At 37.2% G+C, this 19,790-nt stretch overlaps 2 protein-coding genes across 2 annotated transcripts in view; one reads left to right on the top strand and one right to left on the bottom strand.

Moving 5' to 3' along the window:
* Positions 1-1,795, top strand: part of LOC111513390 (cathepsin B) — a 39,682-nt gene extending 37,887 nt beyond the window's left edge. The window contains exon 5 of the mRNA XM_074182717.1: positions 1,497-1,795. Coding sequence (XP_074038818.1) covers positions 1,497-1,702 — 206 coding nt within the window. The 3' untranslated portion in view covers positions 1,703-1,795. The remainder of the gene's footprint in view (positions 1-1,496) is intronic.
* A 5,900-nt stretch (positions 1,796-7,695) lies between these two features.
* On the bottom strand, positions 7,696-17,396 carry Cyp303a1 (Probable cytochrome P450 303a1). Its single transcript, XM_074182694.1, has 4 exons — positions 16,727-17,396; positions 15,725-16,436; positions 11,757-11,874; positions 7,696-8,512 (listed from the first exon to the last, which is right to left on the bottom strand). The coding sequence occupies exons 1-4, from the start codon at positions 17,061-17,063 to the stop codon at positions 8,192-8,194; spliced, it is 1,488 nt and encodes a 495-aa protein (XP_074038795.1). The 5' UTR covers positions 17,064-17,396; the 3' UTR covers positions 7,696-8,191.
* Between the last annotated feature and the right edge of the window lie 2,394 nt (positions 17,397-19,790).

Here is a 19,790-nt window from a genome sequence, read left to right as displayed (position 1 = left end):
TGTTAAATGAATAAAATGAACTTGTAACTGAATTACATTGTTAATATCCTCTGAATAAAGATCTTAAAAGGTAAGGTAGTGTTTTTGAAAGGTCACATAAGAGCAGTCTGTGACGAAAAGTTCGTCATCAATAAATGACAATTCTGTCGATTCCATAGTAAATAAACGAACAATATCTACAATATTTACAAGTAAATTTAGACCGTTACAATTTGTACACAATATTCGACTTAGGAAACCTGGATTTTTTCTTATTTCACCGCGTAACCAATTAGAAAAAGCTAGTCTTACAGGCAAATCTCTGGGCAATAGAGCTTGCACACGTTGTATGTGATAGGGATATAGCTGCTGGGCTCTTAAAATCTGCCACACTCTGACATGGGTAATATTCATTTCTTCAGCTATTTTTCGAGTATTGGTATGAGAATTTACTTCAATCTCAATTAAAACAGCTTCTTCAATTTGAACTGTTCGTACCGTTGCAGGCCTCCCCAATGACAACCGTCGATCTTTTAAAGCTGCCTGTTTCAGAAAGTCGTGCATGGAGACGTACAAAAGTTCTTCTATTAGGCACTAAACGATGAGGAAATCTTTCATGGTAAATGCGTCTTGCAGCATTCGAGTTTCCTTGAGCTATTCCATTACAGAAATGCAAATCTGTCATTTCACTGTTAGTAAATTGAACCATGTTTTACAAAAATAACCGCTAAACACACTTTTTATAACAATTATAAATTAAAAGCAACCCTTGATTATTATTTATGATATTTTCAGAAGAGTGCGAAATTCAATGATGCGGCGGCGGCTAGCCGAAGGAGGCCATTTCCAACACTTAATTTAGTGCAATTCCTTGGTCTAGATGTTAATGTTATTTAATATTTGTTGGTATTGTTACATAATCAGTAATGACAAACTGTAAAAATAATAATTTCCAAAAGAAACATTTAATTCCCCATATTATTCCTTGAGAGGTCCAGGGATATGCAAGTAGGTCGACTTTTTTTTCTTAAAAATTAAGCAAGATACGGAAAAAATTCAAAAGACAAAAAAATTTGTATTTCTAATTGTTCAATCCAAAGAAATAATGAAAATTGCACAAAAGTCAGTGCCGTACATTTCCAAGTAAAAAATATTAGTTCAAATCCCGCTCGAGACGCCACTGGACCTAATAAATTGAATCACGTTCGGGCTAAATTAGCTCCTTAATGTTATAAATACCATCGCCAAATTACAACAAAATGAGGTAAAGGATATTTAAGATATTTACGAATAACTTTTTTTTAATTTTTATTTTAACACCCCGTATCTTGAGAACGAAAGATTTGCGGACCCATGTTTATTCAAACATTTCGTTTCAAAATTACCTAGAGCATCGTCTGTTGAATTTATGGTACATACTTAAAATTAACACCCTGTATATTGATGTGAAAGTAAAAATTATTGTTTCTGAACTCCATGATTTATACGACGAATATGTAATTTTTTTTCATATTTAGGTGTTTATCATCACGTTGCTGGCTCCTATCAAGGTGGACATGCTGTGAGACTCTTAGGTTGGGGAGTTGAAAATGGATCAAAGTACTGGTTAGTTGCAAATTCCTGGAATGAAGACTGGGGTGACAAAGGCTTTTTCAAGATACTCAGAGGGAAAAATGAATGTGGTTTCGAAAGTGGTATAGTTGCTGGATTGCCAAAATTATGAAGTGAAAAAATTTTATGAATGCTTTCTTCAATTCATGTTCTAACCGTAGGTTGAATGATTTTTCAAAATGTACTATTAAAAATTGAAATGTAATGATGACAGATTATTTAGAATCCAAAGCAATGAACACACCAAAAAAGATAAGTGAGCACAAGACAATTTGTTTGATTCTTATTGAAATGAATCCGAAATGGAGTTGGAAACTTTGGCAAAGAAAACCACTTCTAGGGAATTGAAACTAGACACATGATTTATTGCTCATAATCAATTATGATTAACAATGAAATTACAGGTTGAGTGGAAGAGCGCTGCTTCTCAACTCCTGTCGAGAAAGCACGAACTCTGCCTTTTGTCAGAAATGTAAATGTTGTATATATAGGTGTATATATATGTATGTATATATATCTACTTTTCTTTCACGTTATCATATGTATAAGTATCTATACGTATATGTTGTGATTTTCTGGCAATAAAATCGATTATTATTATTAATAATGGATTTTATTGAAAATTCGACTCTCAATAAGTAAAAATATATACACCCGCATACAGGGTTATTCAAATTCGATCCTTATCATTGGGATCTCGGAAACTATGAGAGATACGAATATGGTTAAATTAGGGCAAAGTTGTGCATTTATCTGACTAATAATATGCCGTTGAGAAAGTTCTGAAATTCCGAGTATATCCGGAGATATCCGGAAAAAACAGAAATTTCGAAGAATGTTTTTTTTTCTGGCTTCATTTTTCGAAGAATTCGAAAATAAATTTTACTTCCATATTACCACTTTTTTTGCCACATAATGGTGTTTCCAGATTTGCTATCCTTCGAAATCCTAATCCTAATCTTTCGAAAAATATAGTCAGAAAATAATAAAAATCATTTTCTGGAATTTCCCTTTTTTCCTGATATCTCTGGATAAACTCAGAATTTCAGAACTTTCTCAACGGCATATTGTTAGTCATGTAAATGCGCAACTTTGCCCCAATTCAACCATCTTTGTATCTCCCATAGTTTCCAATATCCCAATGGTGAGCATCGAATTTGAAAGAGCCTGTATAAGGTTGTTTCAAAAAATTTGTCCGATTCAATGTCTTATGTTTCTGAAGCCCTGTATCTCAATAAATATGCATTCTGCTGTGTCGTGTTCAACGATGGTTTGCGAAATTTTGTTCCGGAAAATTTAGCCATGATGATGAGTTTCGAAGTGGTTGAACTACAGTAACCCAGGACGAGGATTTGAGGACCCTGGTGGGGACTGACCCATCACAATCGGTGCGTGTGATGGGAAAAAATGGGCGTTAGCTTCCATGCTGCAGTATTTGGTGGTCTAAAACGTATTGAAAAGGTCAAAAAGCACAACCGCAACGATCCTGTGGATCTTGAGGATCAATTATTTGGTCAATAAGTAACATCCTCAAGTAAGAAATTAAGTTCTGAATTTAAGAAAACAATTAGGTTATACTGATTTAGTTGAGCAAAGTTAAATTGCGAGCTGATATGAAAATGTTAATAAAATGGAAAAATCATGTGAAAGAAATACTCCTGACAGAGCTGTTTTTATTTCTTATAGTTCCCTTACCTACACCGTTTTTCACAATTCTTATGAGCTATTTTGCTACTGGCCAAAAGAATGGCTCAATTTGATGTAAAAAGAAATACTCATGAATGAAATTTAAATTAATTCTATTCATGTCATATTTGCTTGATTTTCATTTTGCTGATAAAACAGACTGATCACTCTGATCATCACAAATGATGTGGTTATTCGACTACTGTGAAATGTGAAATGTCAGTTTGGATGTCCATATTTCAATTGACGGATATCCATGGATTGTCTGCTAGATATAAAGGTGCAAAAGTATTTTCAATAGACAATCTTAAAAATGATGTTTACCATAAGAAGAAATCTCTGAAAAACACTGGGCTTATCATCAGGGAGGATCTAACAAATCTAACTGAATATAAGGATCTGCATGCAATTAGTGTCTTACCCACTTTATCAAAAATTTTTGAACGAGCAGTTGAAGAACAGCTGAGAAATCATCTCTCTCGGTTTTCTCTACTTCCGGAAGTACAATCTGGGTTTCGCAAAGGGCATAGCTGCGCCACTGCTCTGCTGCACATCGTGGACGACATTATTAGGGCTACAGATGAGGGTCTTTGTTCTGTACTTGTGCTTCTTGACTTTAGTCTAACTTTCGACACTCTAAACTATAATCTACTTCTCGCCATTTTAAACTATATGGGATTATCGGGTAGTGCTATCAGACTTCTTGAATGTTACATCAAAAACAGGGAACAAAAAGTGTGCTAGGGTGGAATCTATTCAAACTATCTAAAACTCAAGTCAGGTGTGCCACAGGGTTCAATATTGGGTCCACTATTGTTTACAATTCATTCATCAAACATGTTGCGTAGTCTAGAACACTGTAAATTTCACCTTTATGCTGATGACACTCAACTCTATCACAGCTTCCTCCCTCAAGGTGTAGAACACGCATGTACGCTTATCAACAATGATCTCGAGTCATTTGTTGAGTTGGCAAGAGAGCACTGTCTACTACTAAATGCCACTAAATCGAATATCATACTTTTCGGATCAAAAAAGAATCGCCAGAAAACAAGTGAATCTCTAACAATCACGATTGATAATGTTCCTTTACAACCCACAAATGAATGCAAAAATCTTGGAGTTAGAAAGGACAAAAACCAAGATAAATACATCTCAGTTCCATACCACCAATATACGAGGAACTTTGGAAAGATTTTCAAGGAACTAGGTATGAAGGTGGTTTTTAAAACAAGTCATACACTACAGAGCCTTTTGGGAAGTCTAAAAGGCAAAGTCGAGAATTCGGAAAAGTCTGGAATTTACGAAATTGAATGTAAGGACTGCGATGCAAAATATTATGGACAGACGAAAAGATCTATTAAAGTAAGATATAAGGAACACATAGCACACTTGCTATGCTGGAAGACCTGAAAAATCAGCAGTCGCCCATCATATTTTGCAACAAAACCATTCCATAGACTTCAGTTCATTAAGATTAGTTAGACAAGTTAACAACAACAGGCAACTAGATGCCTATGAGAGTGTAGAAATAAGTAAACACAATAATATTATGAATAACGATGACGGACCTATACCAAAGAGTATACTATATAGCTTGTTAAAATAAAATAAAATAATATTGTTGGGTTTACTAATTACTACCTACATTGCAAAAATAAATTTCGATAGGCAATATTGTGAAATTAATTTTTATATAGCTGAGAATTATTTTATATGAACATATATTGTAATATAATAGATAAGGCAAAATTGTAAAATTAATTTAGGTTGGTATACCTGTATGGTTGGTACGCCTGGATGGTTTACCTGTATGGTTACCTTTATAGCATAAATAGGGTTAGCTCGCATCAGTTTCTAGTTTTAATCTTCCTCTTTGAAGATGATCACTTGGTGCTCGAAACACGTGTCGAGGTGTTAAAAATAACGATTTGGTGTTGGGAAAAAACTCCAGTAATATTCACTTGGAGTTATAATCGACTCTGACTTGCGGTTTGAGAAACATATAAACAAACAAATACAACTGGCATATTCTTCGTTGAAACTTATTTATGGACAGACACATACTCACGAAGCAGACGAAAACAACTATCTGTGATGCACTGGTTTTATCGCGCTTCAACTACTCGGATACTTTATATGGGCCATGTTTAACCAAACAGTATGCTCAGAAAATACAGAAAGTACAAAACTCGTGTCTACGGCTCATTCATGGAATTAGGAAATATCAAAGAATATCCCATAAGTTACGGGATACGGGGTGGATCACAATGGAAAATAGACGGATATTGAATGCTGCTAATTTATATAACAAAATCATACAAACCAAAACGCTGCCTTATCTGTACAGAAAAATCACTTTTCGTACTGATGTTCACAATCTGAACATCAGATTTAAGGGTACTCTTACCCCACCTAGTATTGAAACTGAATTTTTCAAGCGATCTTTCAGCTATAATATATGCCAAGTGATCAACCTGTTACCAAAAGAAATAAGAAATTCAGAACTTTCTGTTTTACGAAAAAGATTCGAACTCCTTCTGTTCGAAAGCCAACTTTAAGTATAAACTGCCCGACCCTATACATTATGAGACCAGAATAAGTCTCAGAAATGGACGTCTTCTCCAGCATCTTGATAGATATTTGAACAATTCCAATTTTTTTTATGTATTACTTTTTTTTTGTCTTAGCTTAGGTAGAATCTTTTTGAGGTTGAGTTGGAGAACAACTCAGTAGCACTTGTGCTAACTGAGTTGAACTTCGCCTTTTGTTATGTCAGCAACTGGCTCTGTGATTTATTTAATATTTGTATGTAACTACAGCTGGGAAACAATAAAGACGATTATTATTATCATTATTATTAATATTATGTATTGTATGCCATGAATGTCCACTGGATATTATTTTGAAAAATAATATTGCACATCTAATGGATGTCCTATGTTACTTGAACAAACATTTCAACAACTTTGTTATTTTTATGACCAATGCAAATGTTGCGTTCGAGTGAAACCATTGCCTGATAGACAAGTTTCACTACAACAGAAAAAGTTTTATGAATGATAATAATAATTATTATTATAATGAGAAGGGATGGTCACTAACACCCTTGGCCTTTGGTGATTTATGCCACCATTTACCCAAGCAACTGGTACAAAAGCGGACTGGCAGCCCAGGCGCAACCAGGAAGGAGAACGATATTTTCCCTCCGGCAGTGGGTCCTCAGGGCTAACCACCGGGTAGACCCGAAATTTGGTTTCTTGTAATCGAGAAAGAGGCCCCTACAATCGACCCGTTCGGAGGGGTCTGAGGCAAGGTGGTGAGGCCCATAATGACTATTTTCCTACCAATGAATACCCTGGCAATGACAACGGACACTTTAAGTGGACGCATGAGCTAATTGAAAACCTTATGCATTGCTACGAGAGTAGTGAGCCCGCGCGAATAGGTTACATGGCAAAAATGTATGTTCTGTGGTGTGAAACACATCCTGAGCATGCCGCCTTTTCCGACCACGATCTTAGGGATTGAGTATCTTATCTTCGGCGGCAAGCTTTATAGCTCCTTCCCAGCCTGCTAACGAAGTGGTAGAAGTGACAGTTCTAACACCCATTGGCACGGCTGGAGAGGAGACTCGCATCATGTCACCGATGGAGTCAATCAGAACATGCAGGGCGCTCCACAGAATTAAGCCCCTGAAACCACAAGCTTGTTTGGATGCAGAGGTTCATAGTGTTCTAACTGAAGAGGCTGATGTCTGGCAATAGCGTAGTCCAGTCGCTTTCCGAATCGGAAGGACAAAATCTCGGCCTTGCAGTTCGGAGAATTGAATGACGTGTACACAAGATGAAGGTTAATATTACGTCGGCGAGACAACACGCGTCTCGTATCCAATGTTTGATCGATTACAGGGCGCCCAACAGGCTTTCCACGCCCGCAGGGTGGCGAATATCCGCCAAACTACGATGTACCCAACACACTTTGAGTCCAGGCGTGCTGCTGACCACCAAACAGCACCGCCTTGATATGATACAAATGCTAGTGGCTGCTAGGAAGTCATTAGTGAGGCAAGCGAGAAGTGTAGCTTATTCCAAGAACCTCCACGTGTTGTGGGTAATCCGCCGACCGCTGATCAGGTGGAATCCTTCTGGAAGGATATCTATGAACACCCGCAGCCACTCAACTCGAACAATCTACTCCCAGCGCAGTTCGAAGATTTCAACAGAGAATTTCGACAGCCTGAGCTCAATGAACTGCGCAACCTTAGCACTTGTTTTTGTAACTGACATTGTGGAGACACGTATAGCTAGCTGTTCGTGTATGATCATATTATATCATTTTATATTACAATTTCAACCCCATGAATCATTTGGCGCTACGTTAATATCTCTATTTTGAAATTTTTTTATCAATACATTTTTCATACATGGACTCTTACATTGATTTCTTATATCTCTTTTGGTATCTATTTGTTGGAATGAAAGTATTAGATAACTTATCAAGCTGATCCCTCGTTAACATAAACTTCATTGGGGATAAATTGTAATTGTTATTGTTATCTGAATATGTGAATGAAAATCGTTCAGTGTTATATCCTATATATTCTCCAAGATTTTTTCAAGATTTTTATGAACAAATCCTCTGAAAGTCATTTAGCTGACATCATCACCTTCCGTTGCAGTTGTGGTGAGTTTGCTGATCAAAACTATATCATACTGTAGGTTTTAAAATCTGGTCATTTTTACTTTAGTGGTGTTTTTATATTTGAAAGATCATATTTGTTGGAGCCCTGACGAAAGCGAGAATAACCAAAACGTTGGCATTGAAAATTGTGGATACAGAATAGTGTATGTTTGCTCGTGAGAGAACCACCTATAAATAATTATAATCATCATTATCATTGCTAGTGTTCTACTTATATTCTAGGCTTCACAAGGGCCTTGAACGAATTTGGACTGGGTGTGATTCCGTCTTTCCACTCGGTAGTCGGAGGATGCTCAGGTGAAATACTGAACGTGAACTTCTGCAGAAGAGCAGCTATGAATAAAAAAACGTTGGCTCTTGCTAGGGATTCCCCCAGACATCTGCGCTTTCCGATACCAAAAGGCAAAAAATCTTCCGGGAGAGATATCTTGCCGTTTTTGAGAAACCGTTCCGGTTTGAACATTGCCGGTTCTTCGAAGGATCCTCCTTCTTCCAACATTGCTCCGTAGAGGTTGCCAATGACCAAAACGTCCTGCAAAAATACATCACATAACTTTAATAAAAACAAGTTGATTTGTTTTAACTATAGCGACAAAAGTAAGACACTATTTTCATATTGATAGTACTTGTTACAAAAGCAAAGAAGATCCACTATCAAAATAAGATTTGAGATTGGGAATACTGGAAATGACTCTTATGCCTTGTGGAAAATCATTTCAGAACTAAGTGAAGCATTACATAACAAAGTATGGGAATTCGAAATAGAGGTTTGCGGTAACGTGATAGATGATGTATTTGCATCGCATCGAAACTCAACAAAGATTCTTTTAAATGATCTCAAAGAATATGAATAATAATGTTAGTGGTGGAAAGACATATTATTAACCTCTTACACATGCACCATTATTGTAAGTCTTTCTTTAATGCCTTGTACTGAGTAGCAATTATTTGAATTATGAAAACGGTAACCCGTTACTTGATGAAAATGGATAACACTATCCATAATTATGATTATAGAACTTTTGCACACTATAAATTGGTTAAGGATTTCGTTTTTCAGTGTTACTATCTTCATTCGGGTGTTGTCCGAAGTGTTATTACCTATTAATGACGTATCTATTCCCGCCGTACCTGTTAGCGGGTTGTTATTGGTTATGGTATGGTTACGGGAATTGGCTCGACCGCGATCTCTTTTCAAACAATAGTCTCCGGTTAGTTTTTGGGAACTCCATGCAAAAATTCAGTTATGAAAGTCAAGATGAAACAATACAACAGATCAGAAAGTAAAAGTGCCTAGAGGCTGACTTTCGACCAAAGAAGGTCAGATGTCAATCTTGCTGAAGTGCTCATCAGTAAGTTCAAGACTGCTACGGAGGAGCGGGGGTGGATGGACGAGATGGGATGTTCTGCACACATTAACCGTGTGGAGAAGATTTCAACTCAGGGCACTCAACCCGGGAGGGGACATGGGGGAGTTACGGTATTAATACTTATTGATGATTGACCTATCATCTCTAAGAGCCGTAACATTGCATTACGCTGTTACCACTTTAGCATCTTTGGGTATGGGATTCCAAATCCGGTTAACCGTTATCGTCTCCTCTTTTCTGTTGTACTTCTCCGTATGTTAATGAATTTTAATGGCTCCCTGTACAAGCTGACTGTGGTATCCATGATCGGGGGCAAGTATTTTCATATCTTCAAACAGTATCGTGTGAATTTCACTAAGCGCGTGTTCCGCTACTGTCGATTCGTCTATTTGACTAAACTCTAGTTTTTCCGATGTTCATTCAGCCTCGTACCCACGGATCTTTTGGTGGGACTGATATAAACTTTTCCACAGGTGCATGAAATACGATATACCCCCGTAGCTGACAGTGGATCTCCTTTGTCTTTCGCAGATCTAAGGCTCTGTTGTATTTTCCTAGTGGGCTCAAACACTGTTTTTATTTTATGCTTCCAAATTTTTTTTGATTCTATCTTTAACCCTAAGAATGTACGATAGAAATGCACGCGCAACTGTTCGAGTTTCATCCCTATTATGAATTGTGGAAGTCTCTGGTTTTATGGCCTTGTCAATCTCGGTTACACTGTCTCCAATCGATCTTAAAACCACTTGAAGATGCTCCAATTCTTCTTGTAGGTGTTCTGTTTCACATATTCTACGGACACGTTCGATCAGGGTATTTATAATTCTCTGCTTTTGACTTGGATGGTGGTTCGAAAGTGCATTTTGCCTCAAGATTTCATTCAAGACGCGTTTCTGTATACGGCACCTTATATGTTGAAATGATAACACAACAACTGATGAATCTAACGTAAATCCAAATGCGTCCAACATAAAATTTATATTGTGAATATTATATGATTATTATCGTGGATAGACCAGTTATTCAGCTTGATAAATAGAAAACTCTGCCGTCTTTCATGAAACTCCACAGTTATTTCTGAAAAATGTGCTGTTTTTCATCATCAAATGGTCAAACAGTTAATCATCTAAAAGAACAATTCGTTAATCTCAGTTTCAAGTCACCTACACTGTAGGTTGATGGACTGACACCTATCAGAAAACAACTTCTCCCCTAGCTAATACTCCGAAGGGTGTTGGGTTATATTTGGCAGCTGTTAGGGCAGGATTCTATACAGAAGCAATTCTTACATATGCTGTTAGAGATACAACTGCCAAAATCGATTTTCAATTATTGGAACGGGTTGCAGACCAGTTTCGAGCTATTTGGCCTCTCGTCAGTGCACGGTGGTGTCCATCATCAACATGGAGTCGATTGTTTTCCATGATTGAAAATCCTTTCAGAGTATCATTCCTCGAACTAGACTGAGGCGATCGACAAACATATTTGTCATCGTCCCTTCTGCCCGTAAACGAGGCATTATTCAACCGCATATCAAAATCACCCAATTCCTCGTGAAAGGAAAAAATCTTCACGAGGGCATATGGGGCAAATGGTACGATGACAAATATGTTCTTTGTCGTTCGCTTTAATCGATTTCGGCAGTTGTATCGCCAACAGAATATGCAGGAATTTTTTCTAAGAAGGAACTGACACCTGTCGGATTTAATCCAATGCCTTCCATGGTTTCAACCAGGGAAGTAGTTGTTTTCTCATAGATACTGGCCTGAACGATTTTTTTCAAACATGCCCCTCATTATATGTCAAATCATTGAATTCTCTGATGAATTCGTCCTTTCTGACTGGAAACTTTCCGGAAGATCTGATGATTATAAAAGTAGAAAATTACAGACAGGTCATCGCAGCTGTTAATTTAACCAAGAATTTTCTATGCGCATTTTTGAAACGCTTACATTTTCTGCAGCAGCTCATTCCGTGATCATTGCACAACAACATTCCATTCAGATTATGACCAATCTGACTTGTAGGAAAACATTTCGAATCATTTTTACACTTCTCTGCATGAATGCCTTTCATAAATATCTGTTGGATTCAATTCAATGTCCATCGTGGTATTAGCCGGGTGAATCGTTGTTTTCCGGTAGGCCACCACGTAGGAAGGTCACACGTATTTATCCCTCCTAGATACAGTCTATACAATTTCATGAATGAGAAAGAAACTCTTCCTTATGTACCAGATAGGTACATAAAATCAATACAGTTTGAGAAGAAAACATATTTAGACTAGGAAAATGAACGATTGACCATACCCTTATAGGAGTCAGATAATATATCAATTGAAACCGTTTCCCATAAACTCTTTCAGGATAAAGTACCCTCCACTAATTAAGTTTCTAAAATATTTACCTTTGGTATTGAGTATCCGAACAATTCAGTGTCTTTGAGGGCCCTGTGCGGAACAGTGAAACAGCGGCCACCGAACATCCGCAAAGATTCCATTACAACACACTCCACATAAGGCATACTGAAAAGTAACAAAAAATAATTGCACGATTTCGGAGTCATGATGAAAGAGAACAAAATTTGGGCCGGACGCCATGGTTGAATTGAACCTGAAGTATGAAATGTTTCGTCTGCATGAGAGGAGTTGCATTTTCAGAAAGTGAAAATGCAACTTCTCTTATTCCATAAAAATCAAATTTTTTCGGTAGGATGTTATGATCGACACAGTCGAAGGCTTTTGAGAGGTCACACAACGTGATAGCTCTATACTTCCAATGTTCAAGGCTTTCGACTATGCCACTGATTATATCCATTACCGCTGCTGTGGTTGAGCTACCAGCTCTAAAACCAAAATGCGAATCACTAAAATATCTGTTAGTTTCGAAATAATTTGCTAATCTTTGTTTCAGAATTTTTTCAATGATCTTGGTAAAAATGCAAATGATGGATATCGGACGATAGTTTTCAATCAGTGAAGCATCTCCTTTTTTGTATAAGGGAATAACCTTCGAAACTTTGATAATATCTGGAAAAATTCCTGTGATAAATATAAGATTAATATGCTCGGTAAACAGTATCAGAATTATATCTGATGTTTCTTTAATAATTCTACTATTTAAGTCGTGAACGTCAACACATGAAGAATTTTCAACGATTTTATGGTATCCACTTCAGAGTCGGTAACAGGAAGCAGAAAGAAAGAAGATGAAGGTGCTGGAAGAATATTTGAGAAATGTAGTGATTCCACAGAATAATTGCTATAAGAACCAGTAGGATCACTTCCATGAAAATGTTAGTCAAGATTTCATTTTTTGCATTTTGGGGCGTGACCTGCTCCTGGGATCAACATTTCAAGCGGCGCAGTAGATCGACAGTGAATTGACAGATATTATGCAGAGTTGCCGGCGCATCGCCAAATATGTGATTTCTACAATTTACTTTCTTTAACAAAATTTTCAGTGGATAATTTCACGCATCCATAATATCTGACCAACGATAACTCTCATAACATCAATTGATACTTCAGATATATCATGTATAATCATCCATATAGGTTTTTTAACAAAAATTTTCGGTGTATTGATATATCACAGGATTGTTCAATTTGGCACTTGGCAACAGTGTGCCCCATGCCATTCAGAGTCTCAAGTTTCAATTTCATGTTTTAACCTATCTTTTGACCTTTCTGCCATTTTGTTCAAAGTTCGAAGTTTTCTTTATACAAGTGAGAAGTGAGTGAATTCAACAGTCACAGTTCTACTTACGTAGAAGCAGTGACAGTAAGTGAGAGCGGTAACAAAAATTAATTTATTTTATTTATTATGATATGTGGATATTTCATACTTGCTAAAAATACATATGTAACTGATTTGATAAAAACCCGAATTTAAAGTAAAAAATGCTTTATTGAATAAGATTTAGGGTTGTTAGACATTCATCGTTTTTCTCATTTTCTCTTCAAATGTCACTTCTATTTTATCACCTTTTTTGGAATTGACTTAATAAAAATCGTATCCGAGTTTATGTGGAGCAGTATATAAAAGATTCATGTGTCGAGCAGTGTATATACACTGAACACGACTCAGCCAGTTGCGCGGGGGATCCAGCGCAGTAAAAACTTCATACCATCAACATCAAAGTGCCGACATCGAAGTGATCCTACTGGTTCTAATATAGCTATATACTGTGGTAATTCCTTTTCAGGAATACCAGGTAGAGATTTTATGATAGATTCGGCTACTTGGGCAAAATGATCATCAAAATCGTTAGAGGTAATATTTTCATTAATGATGGAAGTTGATTTAGCCTGCCGCAGTAGCAGATGAAAAGATGAAACGGTTGAAAATTCAAGTTCCATTTGGCACGGCCTACCAGCACAAATTTTATTTTCCACAATATCAATTGCTCAGATGTATTTTTTGTTAAATGACTTCCCATTCGAATGATATGAATGATATGGAAATTTTGACACCCAACAAACGTACAAAAACTGGTTTCCGGTTTTGTTGGACGAATTCTGCTAGTTTTTTGCCCATCTTTCGTCTATAACTCCGATAGATGACAGACTACTTAACATTCAAACTTTAGAGAGGTAGGTCAACATTTCTGATTGACTCCGGCTACAACACCTATATAAACCAAATAGAAATCAGAATACGTTTCGATCCCAAAGAAATCTGGCAGTTTGTAGTCGAAAAAGGGCGATCACACCACGATAAATGCTATAAAGAATGCAGACAAAATACTTTTAACAGACAGACAGAAGATATGTGACGTTTTTTCAAAGTTTTTCGCTTCTTCATTGAACCCGGCAATAGGTATGAATCCACCAGGTAGATTAACATTTAGTCCTTATCACATCCCTCAAAATTCCATTTTGAGAAAGATGCTGAATCTTCCTCAGAAATCACCTGGCGTGGATCGTATACCCACTTGCTTTTTAAAATAATGCCCTTAAGAAATGTCTCTTATCCTATTTATTTTATTCAATAAGTCTATCGAAGAAGGCTTCCCAAAAATATTGAAAACTGCACTTGTAGTTCCCATCTTCAAAAGTGGTAATCAGTTTGAAAGCTATCGCCCTATATCGAAACTCTGCTTGATTTCCAAACTTTTCGAATCAATCATTTGTGACTATATATACTTTGATGTTGGATCCTCAATCAATAATGAACAGCATGGATTTAAAACATCGCTTAATTGAAACCAATTTATTTATTTATACTGAATATCTCTTGAAGACCATGGTTAAAGGCTACCAGATTGGTGCCATCTACACCGATTTCAGCAAGGCATTCGACGATATAGATCATGCAACTTTACTCGACAAGCTGGCGGAAATCGGTATACACGGCTAAGATGGTTTCAGTCGTATATTACAAATAGGTCCCAGGCAGTCACTCTGGGAAAATTCAGTTCTAGATTCATCAATATTACTTCCGGATTTCCTCAAGGCTCCCATCTGGGGCCTCACCTTTTCAACATTTATATTAACGATATATCTAGTTGTTCCAATGATTCACTCCTCATTCAGAACGCCATCAATAATCTTGTGAAATTCTGCGAGAAAAACTCTTCATCACTTAATCTTAGAAAATGCCACTCTATTACATTTACAAAAAACACGAATATTTACCACCACCAATATCACATAAACAGACAGCAACTAAAAAAAAAACATCTGAAGTCAAGGACTTAGGAAAGTTCTGGTTTGTTCTAAACTTCCTAGAGAATAAAACATCCAGCATTTACATCTTCAAAAAGACGCTCTTCAGGTTGAAATGGGCATCTTCGCCATGGATAAACTCATGTGACACACAGAAAAAATGTAGGCATATACGAGTAAGTTTTTGCTACCCTTGCGAAGCCTGCCAGGTCGCTTTCGAATCATAGCAGTAGCAGTACTGTGGAATAAGGAATAGATCATTATCGGATATAACGAAATATTATTTTGGTCGAGTTAATGATTACTTCTGAGAAAACAGGAGAAAATTTTGCCTCAACAGAATATTTTGCGTGAAACACTATTCGCTATCGTATTGGGATCTCACTTTAACCTTCTGAGAAAAAAATTGTGTTCCCAAACAGACAGCGCCATTTCATCCGGCGAATGCTTTCCTGAACTCAAGTATCCTTGAAGGACAAACCTGAGTAAGTATAATTAGTCTTTATGAGAATAGATGTCATTGCCTTCACCTATTCGGGTGCCAAGCTCTAGTTGCCTTATAGCGAAAGCTGCAGTAAAAGTTGAGCAGTTAATGTCAGAGGTTAGGACTACAATTGAAGCATCGTTCATCTCTGACATTCATGAAAAGGATGGGAGATGCCATCTCTTCAACTTACTATTATTATTTGTTATAAATTATACTCACTTGGGTCTATCATCTAAACGAGGATTTCTATATTTGCCAATAACCCTGTCGATCTCTTCTTGTGCTTTTCTTTGTACATCTTGGTTTAGTATTAGGTAAAGGAAGCAGAAACTGAGCGTATTACTTGTGGTTTCTGAACCAGCCATAAACATGTCCATGCAAGTAGCGAGCAACTGCTCCTCACTGAACTCATCATTTGTATTATCTAGTGATTCGAGAACATTCAGGTATACATCAATAACATCTCTCGGTTCGTGAGTATTATGAGTTTGTTTGTGATGAGCTATCTCTTTGCTGAGAAATTCCCAAATTCGATTGTGGGAGTTCACATAAAGGTTATATCCAGACCTTTCCGGTGCTAAGTACCTCAATATCGGGAAATGGCTAAAGGTGGTTCCCACCATAGAGAGGGAGCGGAATAACTCACTAAGAATATCTTGCAGTTCACGCATTTTTTCATCCTCAGCGCTGTATCTGACCCCGGCTAGCATTTTCCAAAGACTGTTCAAAATGTGCACGGTCAACAGTGACTGAATGTTGAACAGTGTGGAATCGTTGTAACGTATTGTCCTGAAGATGTATTCTACCAACTCCTGAGCCTCTTCTTCTACCAAGGTGGACATGTTTTTTGTTCCGAAACCGAATTCTCGCAATTGCTTCACGAAAAATCTTCGTTGATCTTGCCAGAATTTTCCGTCCACCAAAAGAATCCCTATAAACAGAAACGATGTACTTAGTTGATCAACAATCCACATGGGTTATGGGTGATAATTCGGAATTTATAACCAACTCCAAGTTGGCTTGTATCATCATTAAAGTAAATGTTCATGCTCAGACGGATTGGGCCAGATCGGGCCCCTTTTTCGAAACTCCAATACTACACAGGGTGGCACTCTTGAATGTTTTTGTAGATGCCATATTCATTTTATCTATTATCGATCTCCTTTCGATGTCAAACATTAAAATATCCGTTGAAGAAAGTCAAACAAAAAATTAAAATACCTTTTCGTTTTCCCCACGTTCTTAAATCATAAAAATCGCCAAGCGGTCTTCCAGCCATATCATCCGAAAACAAGAATTCTTTGTTAGCTCGAGTCCCATGGACTACAACTATGGTTTCTCTTCCTACTTTGATGCCAAGAATAGGTCCGTACTTCTTAGACATTTCAGAAGTGGCATATAACAGATGACCAGTCTTCTTCTGTAATTGAGCTATTTGCGGGGCACTTCCAAAAATTGGCCACCACTTTGGACCAGGGGGAAAATTTTTGGGTTTTCTCGTGTCCAGGAATGCTAGGATACATAGCAGAATACTGAAGAGAATGATGGCCAGCCACATCTCCCAGCTGAAAAAAGGAATTGTAATATTACAAACCGGAAATATTTTTCTTTCAAATTTTCAAATCATTTTTCATTTTTTTATTGAAAGTAATACCACAAGACCTCAGAATTGAATAGACAAATTTTGGAGGGAATCTTCGAGATACTGGGCGCCCTCTTGTTGTAGCATCGCCTTGTCACGGTAACGCGGGGCTCTTCCGTGATTGACCTTCTTTCCCTACCTCTTCGTGGGACGTTTATGGACAGAGAGAACTTAAAAATTCTTTCTGACGCTGAGTCTACAGAGAAGATGGATGTCGAGCTTATGACTCCGACTGAACTCCCTGTAAATTTAGATCAGGAGCGAGTCTACAGAAGAGATGGATGTCGAGCTCACTACTCCAAGTGACCTCACTGTGAATTTGGATCAGGAGCGAATCTACAGAGGAGATGGATGTCGAGCTCACGACTCCAACTGAACTCTCTGAAAATTTAGATCAGGAGCGAGTCTACAGAGGAGATGAATGTCGAGCTTACGACTCCAACTGACCTCCCTGTAAATTTTTAATCAGGAGCGAGAGCTTCTCAACTCCCCTACTCCCGATCCAATAACTGAATCTGAAAAAAAGTTTGGTGGTGCAGCCAGGAAACGACAGAGTCATCTCCTTGAGAGCGGGTACCTTATGAAACCATCTTGCACCAAATTCTTGAGCGGCCAAAAAGCCCTTCATCGTCAGGTGTAGCTGACGTTCAGAAACCCTCATATGGGAAGGTTGTCGCGGGTATCAAGGTGGGAATCTTGCAGCTCAACTATCCGATTACCTCATTAACGATGAAACAGCAGAGTATATACTTGGTGCCTGCCCCGCTGGGGACCGAATCAGGTTTTTAGAGTTCGTCAGAGCCGTACTCTAACCATCTGACCTGAAAGACCACTCACCATACAAACTAATCGGCTTCGTTGAGAAGCTGGGTTTATTTGTCCGAGTGTGAATAGGTGTGAGCCACAATAAATCCTTGTGGGTTGCGGTGGGGAGTCGAATAGACCAAATCACTTTGGACCTAACCTACTGCAGAATATGTCTATATTACTGATATACAGGGTCCTGCAACAGTGGCGCGGTGTTCCATATCTCTATTTAGGAAACAGATAGGAATCTGAATTTCTGTAATATCACCTTATTACTCGAGCTCGACAAAATAAAAATTTTGGCGGTCACACAGGGTGTTCAATTTTTTCTGGGCGGATCCCAACTGTTTTTTTTCAAAACGCAACCTATATTTTTCATCGTTTTTTCGGTTTCTACATAGAAAATAAAAGACACTTTATGTATATCTTCACTTCAAAAATATTGACGGTTTTCGAGATATCTAGCATGACAGGTTTTTTATTATTATTTATTATTCGACAGAAAATCCCCACTTATTGAGACAGGTGGACTATCAATATAGGTGGTCGATAAATGTCTGGAGAATGTCTCATTGGAGAATATGTAACTGGTCCATACTTTTTTCAGGGACGTATGAATGGAACAATGTATGTGCGCCTGCTCACTGATCGGCAAAAGTGAGAGATAATCTAAATGAAGTATTTCCCAATGAATGTATAGGACGTAATGGGCCTGTACGGTGGCCCGCTAGATCACCAGATTTAACAAAACTGGATTTTTTCTTATGGGGATACATGAAAAATATGGTTCACGTCGAGCCACCAAGCCACCAGCTTCTTCCGAAAATATGCGACTTAGAATAACGAATGCTTTTGGTAGCATTACACCAGCTGTCTTGCGCAGGATAGAACAGTCTTTCAAACATAGACTCCAGCTCTGCATTCAAGAAAATGAAAGACATGTCGAACATATTTTATGAAAGTTTTATTAGCAACCTTCATTAAACTCTTCCTTTTTTAGTTTTGTAATTTGTAAGTTGACAAATTTAAATATCTAGAACTTGAGCCATGAATTCATGAATATACACCATCACATGAAAAAAAAAATTAGTAATATTCACAATGTTTTTTCATTTAATCCTGTTTGATTTGATATTGCACGATTTATGGGAAAAATTCTGCATCCAATGAAAAAAATAATTTTCCGTTTAGAAAAATGTGATAGGTACATACATTTATTTCGTTAAAAAATATTTGTTTGGACACGCTATAATGTACAAAATTGAAACAAAATATCTTTCGTACATTCAAAACTTGTTTATCTAGCAACAGGTAATTTTAGGCATGGGGCGATATTTTAAGGAAAGGCTTGGACAAAAGCTATGCATCAAATGAAGAAATTGCACGGTGTTCTATTTAGAGAATAAATGTGTTATACACATTACATATATCTCAATCACGCCGTAACATATGGATTTCACAGTAAAAAAATCATTGATATTATGGCGATACAATAGAGAGTTGTCATTTTTAGAAAAAAGAAAAAAAAATAAGAAAAACTATTGGACACGCTATAATGTACAAAATTGAAACAAGATATCTTTTGTACATTCTTATTAGACGTCAAATGGATTTCTCTTTGAAAAAAGTCTTTCATCGAGTTTATGGCGTAGAAATAGGAAGAAAGACCATTTTTCGAAATAAATGCTTTTTTAAGAAAAACCATTGAACCTAGCCATAGGGAATACTCAATGAAATTTGAAGATGTTTCGTTGGCGCTCTTTATGTATCGATAATATACAGGGTGTTTCATTTGAAATAAGGAAGATTCTGCAAATTTTTATTTACAATATGCGG

The sequence above is a fragment of the Leptinotarsa decemlineata genome, unplaced genomic scaffold (assembly GCF_025532065.1).
Source record: "Leptinotarsa decemlineata unplaced genomic scaffold, Ldec_3_MD MMD2_P_RNA_scaffold_2, whole genome shotgun sequence".
In the NCBI taxonomy this organism is placed as follows: domain Eukaryota; kingdom Metazoa; phylum Arthropoda; class Insecta; order Coleoptera; family Chrysomelidae; genus Leptinotarsa; species Leptinotarsa decemlineata.
Note: the sequence above shows the minus strand (reverse complement) of the source record. Positions and strands in the feature narration are given on the sequence as shown.

What these genes read in the sequence shown, in the direction of transcription:
- Cyp303a1 (XM_074182694.1), bottom strand. Translation starts at nt 17,063, where the DNA reads ATGTGGCTGGCCATCATTCTCTTCAGTATTCTGCTATGTATCCTAGCA. An exon ending in AACGTGGGGAAAACGAAAAG is followed by an intron (nt 16,437 to 16,726) that starts GTATTTTAATTT and finishes TTCTGTTTATAG; the next exon opens with GGATTCTTTTGGTGGACGGA. An exon ending in CGTTTAGATGATAGACCCAA is followed by an intron (nt 11,875 to 15,724) that starts GTGAGTATAATT and finishes GTTACTTTTCAG; the next exon opens with TATGCCTTATGTGGAGTGTG.